We start from the raw sequence: 17,134 nt of genomic DNA, 5'->3' as shown, positions 1-17,134 counted from the left end.
TAGGTTTGTATGTATTTTTGTATGCTGTATCATAATAAAATAAAAACCAAAAAAATTGTCTAAAAAATTAAAAATAAAATTTAGGGGTGGACCACCCTTATCACTTAGGGGTATGGAAAATAGATAGTAGCCGATTCTCAGATATACTGAATACGCATGTAAAATTTGGTAAAATTCGGTCAAGCCGTTTCGGAGGAGTTCAAGTTTGAACACCGTGACACGAAAATTTTATATATTAGATCTTGTTCACAGCATTAATATCTCAGGGAATGTATCTGCTACCCATCATTACTAAACTGTTACTGCTTACCTTAATAGATATAATATTGTTATGTTACTCTACTTTGAACGTTTGCTTGGAAAAAATATTAAAATCTGAAACGGTTTCTTATTGTTAAAACAACAATCTTTATTTAGATTTGAACAAAAACTCCCTGATTCCTTTCAAGTAGATTGGTATGTATTTAGACCAGACTATGTGGGCTGGATCAAATGGGAACTGGATCCGATCGGGAATGGAAAGAGAAGCGTAGAGTTCGCTGGTGTGATCGCATCGCATCGCCCAGGTGCGAGACGTGAAGTACCGCAGGCTATCCCGAACGAGAGTAATCCTCTTCTGCAGTTTCATGAATCTGTGGATACGGTAAATTGTTCTAAATTTGAATTACACCAATACCTCACTTTGCGTCGTGTTTACGTTCCAAAAAAACACGACGCAAAATTAATTAGGATCTTCTATAGAAAACCATGTAAAAATCGAAGATATGTTCCAGGATTATTTGTTTTTTTGTTATTGACTTTTAAAAAGAAGATTGAACAAAGTATACGTTTAAAAAACAAAAATAATATTACTTTGCCAATAAATAAATTGGAAAAATATATACCTTTTTTGTAACCAGAAACAACACGTTAAAATTTATATATAATCATTATTCTCTTTTAAAAAAAAGCACAACACATTACATTACAACACACTACGTAATTGAAACTGAACTCCAAAATTAGCAAAACTAAGTGAAAATAAAACTATTAAAATTGCGTTGATTTTTAGTCAGAAAGGGAATCCCCGAGTTTTGATGGCATGGCGCAATTAGAAACAAGTGTTGCAATCTTATGGAAAAAAAGAGAATTAAAATAAAAATTAAAAAGACGAACCCAGAACAACGCAACCTCGAAAATCTTACGACGCACAGTGAAAATTAATACTAATTAAGCAGCGACGCAACTTCAAAAAAAACACAAAACGAAACAACGCAAAGCGAGGTATTAGTGTATTATCTGTGGTGTACAAAAAAGTGTCAATAAATAATCATCTACATAACATATCAGTGTAACTGGTAGCTCGATGTGTTACGAGAAGTGATGATAGAGTTAAAATACAATAAATTTGAACTCCGTTATAGAATCTTCAAGTTACAATGTAATTAATTTAAAAAGCTCATTAAACCAAAGTTAATAAAATCAGCATAGTAATGATTGCTCAACTATTGTAATAATGAGCACGCGAAAGTGATCACAAAAAACACTGTGATACCGAAGAATGAGGGAAGAGAGATGGTGTGTGAAAAGCAGTAGTAAGAGAACAAAATAAGATGTGATAAATGAAGGAAGATAGTAACATAAATAAAGTCCGTGTCTAAAAATACGAAGGAGTGAACATGAAAGAGATAAAAAAAGGATATTTTAATTTGAAGGATTCCGTGACAGAAGATATTAATCTAATTTTAGTTTCTTGGTGTAATTAAATACGTCATTAAATGTATTCTAGTCGTATATACAGATGTATACTCGTACGTAAATATTTTATATCAAATTTTGTTTCTCTAGAAACATTTAGAAGAATATACCTTGGCGGTTTCCCCATCAAGCGAAGCCAGCAATCGGCAATGAAGGCAGGAATGATTTGCATCATTACCGTATAGATCGTCAACAGCCATTCGGACTGCGTAAGTATAAGTGAAGGCTTCATTGCGTTACCTGGAAACGTATACAGTAAAATAAGTTATGGAAAATTATTTAGTAACAGCTTAAGTTATTAATTGAACTAAAATTAAAATATATTTTTTAATGATAGCATACTAAATATTTCGGAAGAGTTCTCATAGGCATTTATCTTTTTTTTCACATGGCCCCCGAAATTATAGGGCTCTCGTTCCCCTATCTTGTGGAAGGGCAGGGTCATTTCTTTTTGATCAATTATTTTTTTTGGCATCTTATGTTATTTCCGCACTCTACATTCATTCATTCTTTTTCTTACTTTCCACATTTCGTCTGTCTTACCCTTTCATTCTATTTCCCCCTTTTCCGATACCTTTCTTCCGTCACCTAATTTCTTAGTTTTACAATTAATATATTTTTTCCTCTATTTTACAAAATTTCGTTTTACAGTTATTATTATGTTTACAATTTATTTTTTATTTGATTTTACAATTTCACTCAAGTCTTATTTCGTTTTATTATATCTTTTACAAAAAGAATGTATCTTATATTGAACCTCTGTTAAATGACATATTAATACGTGATCAAACTTACGTACTAAATTTTCACATAGTTAAAACACCTATAGGGGAAATTTAAAATTTGATTAACGCTTAAATTTTAAGATTATAAGGCGGTACACAACCATACAGAAGTAACTCAGCGGTAGAGGACTGATACTTGCGATTGCAGGTCGTGGGTTCAATTCTCAGGATACAGTCTTGTATAATTCACATTTTGTGCATTAATTATATTGGATTGCCACTGATAACAAACAAGTTTCAAGAGGTTGGGTATCAACGACCTCATACAATAACACCTCTGTGCGATCGCCAAATCGCCTTCCAAGCGAGGCGATCACGGTATATCCCCCATATATTTCCTAGGGGTCGGTCCATGCCTTGCACCATAAGACTATTTTGGTAGAGCTTCTAGTAAAATTTTATTAAATTTTATTTTACATTGACACCTCTTTTACAAACATTACATTCCTACATTTTTTTCTTTCGCAGTAGATTAAATATAGAAAAAAACATTTTACACAAATGTTAATATTTCTTACTACATAATAACACTTAGGTCTTTAACTAGCATGATAAGAGACTTCTTCCACCAAGTTTATTAGTCGTTATGAAAGAGAAAATATAAAAGTGAATGCAAGTAAATACAATAATAGAAAAAAATAAAAATAAATGACCGACATTATTATAGTATGCTATAAAAATTTTTGTAAAAATGAATTTTTAATGTAAAGATAAAAGATCATAAATATAAAGATCTGTCTGTATCCTGTCTCCTATCAGCATATTACACAGATAATATTAAGTCCAAGGATCATGATCCTTATTCACTATTATTCCAGTCATTAAAAAGCTTTCAAAAGGAGAAGGTTGAAAGCGGCCTGCATTCCACAACCTTAACAATGTCTTTTCAACTTATAGGACGATCGAACTTCTTCATCTAGCAGCTATCATAACATACACAAGTGATCAATATAAATTAGAGAAGTGGTTCCTAGTTTCAATAAAATTTTAAATATTTTCATGTGAGATATATATAAATAGAAAATGTCACATAGCTCACCTAAAATGAATTTTGGTAATATATAGATATTTCTTATTATCATAAGCGATTTCACTGTTAGTATTTTTTTTTATTTAACTTGATATTCTTCATTGTATACAATAGAAAACTACAACGCTAGAAAAATAAATATTTTCATAATAATAAACAAAAAAGTAAATTGGGTGGTCTTATCACACGGGGCAATCTCTTACAGACAACCATAGTATGGAAACAGTAGAAATATAAATAATGGGTAGTTAACATGTACAAAATCTTTATATATACAAACATACAATAATAAATAAGGTATGATACATAATATAAATATAATAAAGTAATAAATTAAAATATCAAACTGATCTAGATAGCACATGCTTCAGAAAAAATAGAGAAGAAACAGAAAGAAAAAAAAAAAGTGATCATCACATCTTACCCTTATTATGTTTGTCGTAATCTTCTGTGATCAAGTTGAACAAATCACCAATCGTCAAAGGGTTAGCAGCACTTGTACAACTATTATATATTGTTAAATCATCAGACCTGGAACGGATAAGATCATCATCAAAAACTACTGCCAAATACCAAGTTGGTGACAAATAGTGACAGCAGTGGGGACACGAGAACCTACTGAAGTATTATCAAGAATAGTCTCACAATATTGCACGACTCAGAAGAAGGTGAAGATAAGCACTACTGATCGTTTAGTTTACAAATAAATTTAAATTAATAATGTTTTGATCATTAGTAGATGGATGGTCTCTGTTACTTATAGCCGATTGCAGATTATGTCGGTTTTAGGAAACATGGCGCAGATGGTGCTCAATTTGAACATCATTTATAGTAACGTTTTCCTGACAAAATTGGAAGACTGAGTAGAAGGTGAAAATAAGCACTTTCGACCTTTTAGTTCGTAATCAAATTTAAATCAATAAAATTTTAATCTTTTATGGACTCAATGCGAATCACACAACTACAACCGTTAAATCACTCAACACGTGTTTTAACCCTCCACGGGGCATCCTCAGGAGTAACGTTACACCGATTAGTGCCAAAAACCGACTCGGTGTGCATTGTTTGCCGCATGCGCATTTATCAGCAGGCTGGCGGGCGGTGCACTTTATTGCACGACTACTGCTACATATTTAAACAATAAAAAAGATTGTTTATTTTATTTTTACTTTTGTCATTATATTAATAGATATTTATACTACTATTCTAAATATAATAAGTCAAACTTAGACTTATTTTAACAAACCTTTTGCATCTCGCAGCTGCGACCACTGTAAGATTAGACACATAGTCAACTGGAATAAGATCTACAACGTTGCTTTTTTTGGCTATCATTATTCTGTTGAGACCGGTTGCGATAGTGGTTATTAATGAAGTTGCACCAAACCAGTTGTCGACCCATCCCATTATAGGATCATTGTAGCTTGCTGATACTGAAAAAGATTAGTATTAAAGTTATAAACCAAAATCATTCTATTACGGTTTCGTTCCACTACGAGGGCAATGATAAAGTTAAGGGTGATTTCCACCACCTAAATCTCAACTTTTTTAAAAACCTGTTGTGAAAGCTAATAACACTTCTATAGAGCTTCAACTTTTCAGGGTGTATCCGGATATATTAATGCGTAAAATTTATTCATAATATCTTAACAACTTGACATACATGTATAATCACCCCTAAATCGTTCAAAGGCTATAAGTATTGTAGGAAAGTAAATTGCACCCCAAAGGACTTGACAAAGGCTTCTAGGCGATCTAATGCGCGTCAGAATTTTTTTTCTATTTAAGGAAAAATCGACAAGGAACATATATGCGTCACATCTTGCTTGCAAATAAATATATATTATATACTTTGTCACTTTTAGTTTCTCTCGCTTATTCTTCACAGGTCTGCGATATTTCATCTGAGCTGTGGATAAACTCAACTAGAATCAAAAATATCTTAAAAGGTTATATGTTTTGGTTTAAAACTTACATTTAAAGTAAAGACGTATATGATTGGTTATAGAAACCGAAGCCTTTATCCCAGTTGTGGGAATATTAAAGGTTAATACAGTATAATGACATACCGATAGAAGGTCTGATGATAACAGTGGGAACATCGCCGCGTTCTTCATTAACTAAATGTTCAGCAAGCGCCTTTGCAAATGTGTATGTGTTCGGTCTGCCAGCTTAAAAATATTATTTATGTAAAAAAATGAGACGAAAAATATTACAAACTAGCTGCTATATGACATTCTATTGTAAAAGTTAATGGCACTTTCTAAACAAAGTGTACACATACACGCGTTACTGTGATATGCATCTAAATAAAAATGTAAATAAAAGGGATTTTTGATACCTCAAATATAAACTTTAAAAAAATACATTTTTAAAAACCTTCCTGGATATACTCAATAATCTATCAAATTTTAACGGCGATTGAATGTATAGTTTTTGAATTAATCGAGTACAGACAAACACACCTTCATTTATATATATAAACATATGCTGCATGCCATGTTGTTTCATTCAGTAGAAATGAGGAAATTTCCAATATATCAACCAAAAAATTCTGCTTGTTATAATAATGCTTATTCTGAGCCAAGATAAATCAATAAGGCATATTATTGTATTTGAGAAGGAGAGAAACACGCCTGGAATTAGACGTGCTTAGCAAAGCATATTTAAAAGAATTAAAAAAAATAGTTTTTTCATATATACACCACAGGCAACGTTATTTATAATTAAAATTAAATTATCGCAATTAATATTTATGTATACTTTTTTTTTGTTTACGTGTTTGCATTTTACAGTGTTTATTAAGTCTTTTAAAATATTTACAATTAAATGGAAGTCAACTAGTTGTATATATATAAATATATATTTTAAATATACTCTCTAATAATATCCAGTTTTTCATAATTACTGTAGTGTTAGAATACTTTTATAAGAATTTTTAGTATTATGTTTAACTAACCGAGTAACTTTTTGATTTGTTTCTCATTATGAATCTCGTGTTTCATGATTTTTTGTATCTCGTCATTAGATGCTGGAGATGGATATATAACCTCTTCGAGAACTTGCTGGTCGGTGTTGGAATATGCTGTAGATATATATACGAACGCCTGTGAAAAAAGATTTTTGGGATATTATCTGTGGTATCATTCGTTCTTTCATTAGAATCGATAAACGTCCGCCAAGATGTCATTGCGATTGCACTGCTCGCAACCAGCGACATGTCTTGACTTTAACCTTTGACTACCTAAGTAAGAAAAGGTCATATATTTAGCCACTTCTGCACATGCAGTGGTAGTCCTGCAACAAAGTGCACCGCCTACCCATGACGAAAGTTCAGTTTTTTTTTTGAGTTATAAGATTAAGATTTACAATCAGTGATACAAAGTGACTATTTGGCAAGTTATATGGACAGTGTTTTCTTGAGCGATTTGAAAGCGTAGTTTTGGACTAAGCGAAAGTATGCTTTGTTTTAAAGTAGGGTGACCAAATAAATATAAATAAAGGAATTGTATTACATATCGTAATGAATTTGAATGTATTATATATCGTATTTTGTATTGTATATCGTAATAAACAGCGCTACAATAATAATTGTAAATAAAGGACTCCTTGCAAACCAGTTTTTTTTTTTATTTTGAGTCAAAACCCACAATATGTAACAATATTATAAGTACTCTAATTTTTAAATTTCTGTGCGCCGGGTTTAGAAACCTTTAGTTCTTTTAATGTTTATCTGAAACAAAATGCCGAATCAAACCGTACTTCTACTTTTGCTTATGCTATTTGTCAATTTTTTTTACTTTATCTTGAAGTGAGATAGAGTGTGAAATAAATAAATAAACATCATAGATGTATAGTTTAAATGTCTGCTTTTCATTAAAACGGATGTATCCCTTTTTCGTTTATCCGCTACTGCTCCTATGAAAAAATTCAAATCCCTACTAGGGGTCACCGCCCTCGTTAGATCCTATGAAATAAACAACACTTACTTCAATGTTTTTAACGAGTTGACACAGATGCAGTATTCTTCTAGTCCCTTCTACGTTAACATTCATGGCTTCTATTAAAGGTTCATTGAACTTAACATTCGCCGCAAAATGAAACACATATGATACCTGTAAATTTAAAATCATCACAGTTTTATAATCTATAAAGATAATCGTAAATTTATTAATGATAATACGTTGAAATGAAGCATGAAAATGTTGTTGTAATCCTATAAAAAGGTTATGTAATTGTTGTGTAGTAAGCAGAAAAACTATAAATAGTTATTAAATATTCTTCTTTGTATTATCTGTTTTTTGTAAGGTAGAAAAGAGCTATCTGTAATATGACTTAACTGTTGCTTCTTGCTGCTCAATACGTGTATGAAAATGTATTGTATGTACACAGAAACATTAAACATTTTCAGAGCCCGATATATATATATATATATATATATATATATATATATATATATATATATATGTGTATATATACACAACTTAGGCTACTTTACCGAGTTAGTAAATCTTTAGGATAATGTATGTAATTTTATTATTAAAACCTATGCTATGTTTAAAAAACTTTTGTTATATTTAAAAAAACATATCAAAGAACGTTTGTTTACCAAGGCCTCCCACAAAAATCATCTATTTTTTAAACAATTTTTTTTAACTTTCATATTTAAGTGTTGTACTAATTATCTTCTCACCTTTTCTATTAACATCTTTTTATCTTCTTCGCATAACCCGAGATTATGTAGCCCAATGTCTCCTTTGAGCGGTACGACTTTCTTTAAGTCCTCCGGCCTTTCTTTTTTCATTCTCTGGAATATCTGAAATTATTAAATTATTTCTTGAAAGACATAAAAAGAAAAGTGACTTCAAAATAAAATTGCGAATGAAAGGTAAGCATCTTTTTTTAAATGTTTTACTTGAATGTAAATTGAACATACAAATTATTATTAATATTTCGTAATTATTATTATAATTGCGTTACACTTAAATATAAACATTATTAATAATAAATATAAAATAGCTACCAAAAATATATATGTTTTAATATATGTCCAAAGTTAATTTTTACTATGTAAAGATACGTAAATATATGATATGTTTATACTGACCGGAAATTCCAGGAGTTGTTCTATCCGTGATTTAGCATCGAATTTATCATTCTCGCGTATCAGAAGAAAAATCTTATCGATCTTTGGACAGCTGTGAAGTAGTTTTTCAACAAAAACCTGTTTAAAAAATTATTATTAAATAAAATGGACATTATATGTATTTATATAATAAGTAGTGGTATGGTGGTAGTAGCGGTGGTAGAGAGTGGGACTTGCAATAGGTCGTGGGTTCAATTACGGCGATTCAATCTTATATAAGATTCACTTTGTGTATTAATACAATAAACTATAATTAAGCGCGAAACCTATCGATAAACACTCACTATCAAATGTTATCAACTTTGGTCAAGTTATACATGAGACGAAACATTGAATAGACTTGATGCCCATGATAGAGTATATGACTCTATATCGGTGATGAAACACGACCCGCGAGCCGCATGCAGCCTATTAAGTGTGTTTGGGCGGCCCGGTCGGCGGGATGAACAAAATACGGCCTGCGGATCGCTTGCGGCTCTTTAAATACGAGTATGTTTAGGTAGCCCGCCACGTATTTATAAAATTGAATTTATTTAAACTACTCCCTCATTAATATCTCGTTATAAAATTAATTACAATAAAATGGATCACGCAAAACCGTTAATAACATACAACCACTTGTGAAAATAAAATGATGCACGATTTTGTAACCTAAAATTGGCGCCAAATTTCACATTAAAATTTTCAAGTTTACTCCGTTTTTTGTTTTCTTGTTTATTTCATTGCATTAAAAATTTCAATTTTTACCAAAAATAAAAGTTTGTGAATTATTAATAAATGTTACATTACGTCCCGCCCACCAAAAAAAAAAAATATTTTTAACCGATATTTAAAAAGGTTGCATACCCCTGATTTATATCTTAGTGTCGTTCAATTTTGCCTTAGATGGACCTAGTTAAAACACTAGTAGAACTCTCCCTAGAATTTTATATTTCTAAGTTTCTAAGTTTGTACTTTCTTACTGCCTTTTGTTACTGTTTATTTCCAATAAAGTAAATAGATTAATAAATTTATGCGTGACATATACATCGGAGCTATTACGTACGTGCTTTGAGAAGAGGTCCTTATGATCGCGATTATACTGTCTAGAAGGTATGAACAAGAATAAATATCACCTAAGATAATTACCTTTCCCAGGAATCCAGTTCCTCCGGTGATGAACACAGATTTACCGGCATATTGGTCTTCAATTCGCCTGTATGTCTCCTTTGAGTTTTCTTTTATCGGCATTTTCTGTAAAATTATAATATTAATCAAATACTCATGCATTATATACGTAGAAGATAATACGGATTGTAATATAAATTCATAGGTAATTCTAAAAATTTTGAACTACACGAATTGTGCTAGAATTTCTGTTTTTAATTACCTTCGCTACTAAACTAGATATTTATTTATTGTCTTATAATTTTATCATAACAAAATTAAGCTATACTAAGCTATTCATGTCATGACTACTCAAGTTGTTGTCACAGGTGCTACGTTTGAAGTTATATACGTCTTTATATGGGACAAATCGTTCAGCTTTTTAAGCCTAACTTTGAGAAAGAGGTCACTCGTCGAAGCCAATTAGTATTGGCTGCGTTCAGGAACCTCCTTAACCTATTCTCTTCCATAATACCAGTTTGAAGATGAAGGACTTTGACCAATGTGTGTTGCCGGTGATGAAATGCGGATCCGAGACTTGGAAACTTTAGATGGGCCTTATAAGAAGGTCCTAGTTCACCCAGAGAGCAATGGAGAAGGCTATGCTTGGAGTATCACTGAGAGATATATAATCTGAAATGAGGAGGTAGAAGAACCAAGACCACTGACGTAGATCAAAGAATTGCTCATCTGAAATATCATTGGGCGGAACACATTGCTCGTGGAACTAATGGTCTTTGGGGTGGTAAGGTTCTCGACGTGATCACGGGAAGTCGTAGGACCAATCTTCGTGGCGATCTTAGGGGAGGCCTGGCAGTGAGCATCCGCTGAATTAAAGAAGAAGTAAAGTAGGCTTTTTTTAGTTTGCCTATAAATCTCCTATTTCCTGATTAGATCTCATAGACAAATCCTGAACATAGCCCTCTTCATATGGAAGACCTATCCTAAAAGTATATTTTGTAGAAGACAGGAGAAGGCCCGTATACAGGGTGTTTCGATGGCCTTCGTAAAGTTACGCTTTACTTTGTTTACTCCAGAACCTTGAAGACCATTCTTTATTTATTTATTTTATCAATTTAATACTCTTCATTGTACACTCTAGAAAATATATAAATACTTGCATAATAGTAAAAGAAAAAAGTACAATGGGCGTTCTTATCACACGATACAATTTCTTTCACACAACCATAGTATGAAAACAGAAGAGTGATAAATAACTATTACTTAACGTGTACGTATAGACATATATATATATTTATATATATATATATATATATATATATATATATATAAACACACACGTATAAAGTATACATTTATTCATATATACTTATAATAAACACCGTATCATACTATAATTCTAAATATGATAATAAATAAAAACATCAAAGTAACTTGGGTCGCATTTTTTACAGAAAGAATAAGAAAACTGACAGTAAAAAATTGAAGAATAAATGATCAATGATCTAGTAAATATTGTACGTCTAAACTTTGAAATATGTACGTAGATCACAAAGTATAGTCGTCTATGGTAATCAATGAGAGTATAGGTATTCCATGTCGTTCATGAATATAAATGTTAATTGAGTCTTAAATCAAGTCCATCCCCCTTTCGGGGGCCCTGGTACCTTGGCACTTTATGACGCGCATGTCTGAACGATAAAAAATATTGGCGACATTCCAAAGTAAAAAACGTTTTAGTAAAATCTTAGGATTGCAAAATTTCATTATATCAGCCGATACATACCCACATTTTTGCAGTTTGTAGCAAGGCGATAGATGATGTAATTAACCGTGTAACAAGATATGTGGCGAGGGATGGGAAGCGATACGTGAATATGATGTGGGAGAATGCTGTGATAATTATAGAAAACATGAAGGATAAAAGAGAGACGAAAGAGAAAAGGATAAGAGAAAGAGAGTGAAAATAGGAAGGCATATATCCCTGTCCCAAAAACAAAGACGGGGGAAAAGTATTCTAAGAAAAAAAAACTTGGCTTTGTGAACACATAATGAAGCTATATTTTTTTTCGCTGCCATATTGTTAAAATTAATGACAGCATAAATATATATGAGCAAAGAGGTTAAGAGAAGTAATATTATTAAAAAAAGAAAAGAAAAAAAAGAAAGACTTGACGTGTTTCGCCATATCGTTGATACACGAAGTAAGAGCCCATGCTGGTTCATCAAATCGCATTTTGTTTTTCAAAATCCACTCGGACAGCGACAACGCCCCACCCATTCTATTTGCGGATGGAAGCGGGCGATTACCGAGAGATGATAGTGCAATACCACCACCCGCCTCACGCGCGATATCTCATTGTGAAGGCCTCATGAATATAGATGATGATCCAATTAAGTAGGGTCATCACTACATCACATTTGCATTTAGTTACTAAATATGTTAAGATTCACGCAAAAACCACCTCAAAAATAACAAACTTCTAGAATTACAAAATAAGTTTTGATTCACTTTATCAATAAGCCGAGATGCAATTGACTATTTTGATACAATTAATATAAATAGAACATCTTTAAAGCAATGATACGATTACAGATATCGAATATAGTTGTTCAAAGTCATTATATTTGCCTGGTAGACCGTATTGTACAAGAGATTGAATTGCAATAATTCAGCCGGGCATTACTTTGAAAAGCCTTCGAAGTAAACTAAGCATTTTATTTTTATTTGGCTCCAAGGGGATTTTATATTTTATCATATAATAAGGGTTTGTTTTATCCCTTAAAGGAGGGTTACATGTGATTCTGATACAGTTTTATTATTAAATCCAAATTGTGCATATAGCATCGTTACGTCTATCAAAATACAAAATCATTCGCATCATTTTGTTACGCAGAATTATAAATTATAAAATACAACACGATGTAAGTTATCGAATCAAAAAAGTTTGCGACGAATATATACGCACTCCTTTGAAATACAATTTCGAGCGTAACAATGTTACAAACAAAAGTTACAAATTCGTAATGTTACGTCACATGACTACGCAATTTGTAGTTTTTTAAAATTCGTAATCGCACACTTACAATTTTTTTACACAGTTTTTTGAATTACAAAACAGTTCACATCAGGGATAAGTAATTTACATTGATTTTTACTTTGATGTATAAGTTTTACATAATCTCAGCGTGATTGTAGAAGGATTAATTCGATAGAAACACACAATTACAAAAGAAAATATTCCGCCGACTTATTAAGTAGGAGAAAAAAATCATTAACAAAGGTTTTATTTAACATAATTTATGCAAATGCTAAGTATGTAACGTAAGATGAATTGAATTATAATTGACAGTCAATGCCTTATGGATGCGAGACGTAAAAGGTCACCAAAGATATCTGGCATCGGCTCCAAATCTTCGCTAAGAACTGCCTTCGACGTATTCTCCGTATATACTAGTCTCAGAAAAAACTCCAACGTAGATCTCTATAAACGCTGCGGTGGAATTTCGATCGACCACCAGATCAAACGCTACTAGTGGAACTGCATAGGCCAAACGCACCGTAGGTACCCAGATCACATACCAAAAGCTCTAAAATGGAGTAGATAGACAAACTTAACAAGAGTCTTATGTCTACCATTAAAAGCTCTATATTTGAAATGATGATAATGATAAAACAGCAACTTCCACTTCACCTACAGTCCTCTACGGAACCCTTGAATACTAAGAATATAAAGAGATAACTGAGAGTTTATTTAATGTAAGTCTTCAAGATAAGAGCGATGATAGTCCAACGATAGAGGATTGAGATTATCGATCGTAGGTTGCGGGTTCAATTCCGGGGATACAACCTGATATAATGAACACATTTTGAATTAATTAGATAGGATTGCCACTGCATAAAAACAATTTTCTAGAGGATTAGCATCAGCGTCCTTTGTATACTAGAATACCATATTTCAATCGCAATTCCACCTGACAAGCGTGGGGATTGAAGCATGAGCAAAGAAATAAAAGATCGTGTGAAAAAAATTTATAAGATTTTAATGCCCTGTCTCATAAACACGATAGGGGTCCGCGAGAGGATCTCAATAACGGAAGGCATAAAAAAATCTGAATATATTATTATCCTGATGGATAACTTTGAGGGAGGCCTATACCTCGAAGTGTGCGTATATAGCCCGAAACGACAATAAATTTATCTTTAATGTAATCAGGCGTTACCTTGCGGAAGTCCATTCTAAGTAAGAAAAGGACCAATATTTAGCCACTTCCGCACATGCAGTGGTAGTCGTGCAACAAAGTGCACCGCCCGCCAGCCCGCTGATAAATGCGTATGCGGCAAACAATGCGAATTACACAACTGCCACCGTCAAATCACTCAACACGTGTTTCACCCCTCCACGGGGCATCTTCAGGAGTTATGTTACACCGATTAGTGACTCTATGTTTGGCGGGCGGTGCACTGTTGCACGACTACCACTGCATGTGCGGAAGTGGCTAAATATTGGTCCTTTTCTTAATAAATTAGTCATCATTAGTTAAAACTTCGTTTCATCAATTAGGTAATAAATTGCTTCCGGTGTTTAAGTTAAAAGTTTTTTAAAACCATCATCGAGGCCTGCAAATTTGACACTTGCAAATGATAGGTAATAATTATAAATTTAAAGCTATTATTAGCTAACTATGTAACGACTTGTTTTTTTGTTATTAAAAAAAATTGATAGTAGGCATTCATAGATTCACTAGGTTTTTATTTATTTTTATGGCCTCCGGCATCTAAACATCACAGGGACCTTTATTCCGTAATATTTAAAGAAAATGTATTTTACCGTCACTTTCTTCTCCCATCCTTCACAGGTTCTATTTCTCTATCTTCTTCCGTAGTAGACGGGGCACATTGCTCATGCAAACTAAAGAGTTAGCGGCTTATTAAAACATGTTTGTAACACTTTATCAATTTATTTAACACACGAACAAATTTTTATTAGCGCTTGAGTGCGAGCAAAAAGGACGTGCATTCGTCGTAGGACTCTGGGGCGCAATGTGCTCCGCGACCGAGTGAAAGCGGGCAATAGAACAAAGGCGCAAAAGAAATAAAAGAAACAAAAGTAACAAAAGGTCTGCGCCCGCGTCACCGGTGCGTGCATGTGCTCGCTGCACTAATTCGGCACACTAAGTTCGCCCGTCGGCTACGCTCGCCCACAAAATCTTACACCTATTATTCATTCAGACATCACATCAGTATATATACGACTCCCACAAAACGATGGTCGTTTGGGCCAAAAGTCTTGAATGGCGACCACGAGTAGACGCGGCGCTGATAGATCTCCCATTAAGTGAACCGACTACATAATTCAGGTCTAGGATGAAGCAGGTTTCAATATATGAGCAAGCATTTGTCGCACATATAAACATATGTAAACTACTAAATACGGAAATGAATTGTAAAACAAAAGATAAATGAATAAAATATTTACACTGCATAAAAGGTCTCTGGTATTTGACGGCAGAGGATCTCAGTTTGATCTCTGTCTCGACTGATGCTAAGCAATGACGGTACATGCATACCTTAGAGAAATCTATTAACACGTTCACTGCGGGCCCAATTTTGAAGAACTTTCAGCTGGTGCGGCTGAGGTCGAATCAGCCTCAAGCTGAACTTCCTAGTAGTGCGGTTGAGGCCTTTTCTGCCTCATGTTCATCAATATTTTTTTACAATATTGAGTCAATGCTTCGCAGACATAAGGAAAGCTATATTTGTCTTTGTCATACCTCATACGGTTGAGTGTAAACAGCCGACGCACTAGAGAAAAAACACGAGTTTTACGCGCCGCACCAGTGCAAAGTTTACCATGAGGCTGAATCTACCTCGAGCCGCAGTGAACGTGTTAACTCTTGTCAGAGGATATACCGTAATCGCCACGCTTGGCAGGTGAATTGGCGATTGCAGTATGACAGTATAGTACGTAGAGGACGCTACTGCTAATCTGTCTGCGAACATATTTGTGAGCGGTGGCAATCCTATATAATTGATGTACAAAGTGTGAATTACATAAGTAAGAAAAGGACAAATATTTAGCCACTTCCGCACATGCAGTGGTAGTCGTGCAACAAAGTGCACCGCCCTCTAGCCCGCTGATTTACGTATGCGGCAAACAATGCGAATCACATAACCGCCACTGCCAAATTACTCAACACGTGTTTCAGCCCTCCACGGGGCATCTTCAGGAGTTATGTTACACCGATTAGTGCCAAACACAGAGTGAGTAGAGAGTAACACTCTGAATCATCTAAGATTGTATCTCGGGAATTGAACCCGCGACCTAAGACCGCAAGTCTCATTCCTATACCGCTGTGGTACTGGTGGTACACTTGTCTCGAAGACACGTTAACTTAAGCGGAAGTTCCAAGGTTCAAGCCTGGCATATCACTAGATACTCTTAGTATTCAAGAGTACCGTAAAAGACTGTAGGTGAAGTGGAAGTTGCTGTTTTATCATCATCATTATTTCGGCTATAGAGAGTTTAATGGTAGACATAAGCCTCTAGTTAAGGTTGCGCTTGCCTATGGTCTCCGCTATAGAACCTCAGCGGCCATCTGTTCTGCGCGCTATGTTTAAGAATCTTTGATTAAAATGACTAAGCAATTTCTTTAAGTATTTTGTTTTATTTAACAATATATTTGACTCCTAACACAAACAACAACACCTCCATAATTTTTTTACAGTGACAATACACTAGTATACTACGATGTTACTAACACTACGAAATTACAAATTTTATTGTTAATATGCATAAATTTTAACTGTATTTATCCATAAGAGAAAATTGTGTAAGAAAAATTATAAAACGCTGTCGTGCCTCGCAGCTGGTAGAAGAAAGATCCGTATCAAATACCGGCAACCCTCTCTTAATTGTCTGCGTTTAGTAAAAGCGAAAAAAATATTGTAAAAAAAAAACAAATAGCAGCAACCCTCTCCCTATCTGCGTTTAGTAAAAACAAAAAAAAAATTTCTAAAAAAAAACACTGGCAATACAAATTAGAATTATTAAAAAAAAGTACACTACGATGTTCGTTACGAAAGCCGTATTTCACAGAATTAATGCATCGCTCCATGCAGCGAACATTGAATGAATGAAATACGAAATGTTAAAACACAGTCGTGGCATCACATCAGTGTGACCTCACCTTTAGTATAGCTCCTCCCTCCATTATTTCGCACTCAACTGTTATTAAAACTTTTTTTTTTTCAATATGAAAAACTCATGTTAATATACAACCTTCAATTAGATAACGTTTTATGTTTGTTTTTAAGAGCCTTTTTTT

General features: G+C 33.4%; 1 protein-coding gene across 1 annotated transcript; it reads right to left on the bottom strand.

Annotated features, from left to right (window-relative positions):
- Window positions 1-409: 409 nt before the first annotated feature.
- On the bottom strand, window positions 410-17,020 carry LOC137932807 (putative fatty acyl-CoA reductase CG5065). The gene is made up of 11 exons (XM_068776482.1): window positions 16,997-17,020; window positions 9,827-9,931; window positions 8,660-8,776; window positions 8,246-8,368; window positions 7,542-7,667; window positions 6,512-6,659; window positions 5,622-5,723; window positions 4,799-4,985; window positions 3,977-4,083; window positions 1,848-1,977; window positions 410-632 (listed from the first exon to the last, which is right to left on the bottom strand). Exons 1-11 carry the CDS (start codon window positions 17,018-17,020, stop codon window positions 410-412), a joined length of 1,392 nt encoding a protein of 463 aa, XP_068632583.1.
- Window positions 17,021-17,134: the final 114 nt, after the last annotated feature.

This window comes from Battus philenor, unplaced genomic scaffold, assembly GCF_028537555.1.
Source record: "Battus philenor isolate CCGP_79_NKW_IND1 unplaced genomic scaffold, ilBatPhil1.0.hap1 SCAF_12, whole genome shotgun sequence".
Lineage (NCBI taxonomy): Eukaryota > Metazoa > Arthropoda > Insecta > Lepidoptera > Papilionidae > Battus > Battus philenor.
Note: the sequence above shows the minus strand (reverse complement) of the source record. Positions and strands in the feature narration are given on the sequence as shown.

Excerpts from the sequence above, each read along its gene's own strand:
- LOC137932807 (XM_068776482.1), bottom strand. The coding sequence starts at position 17,020 with ATGGAGGGAGGAGCTATACTAAAG. Across the intron at positions 9,932-16,996 it reads AGGGAGGAGCTATACTAAAG|AAAATGCCGATAAAAGAAAA; the intron begins GTGAGGTCACAC and ends ATAATTTTACAG. Across the intron at positions 4,986-5,621 it reads TATCATCAGACCTTCTATCG|TATCAGCAAGCTACAATGAT; the intron begins GTATGTCATTAT and ends AATCTTTTTCAG.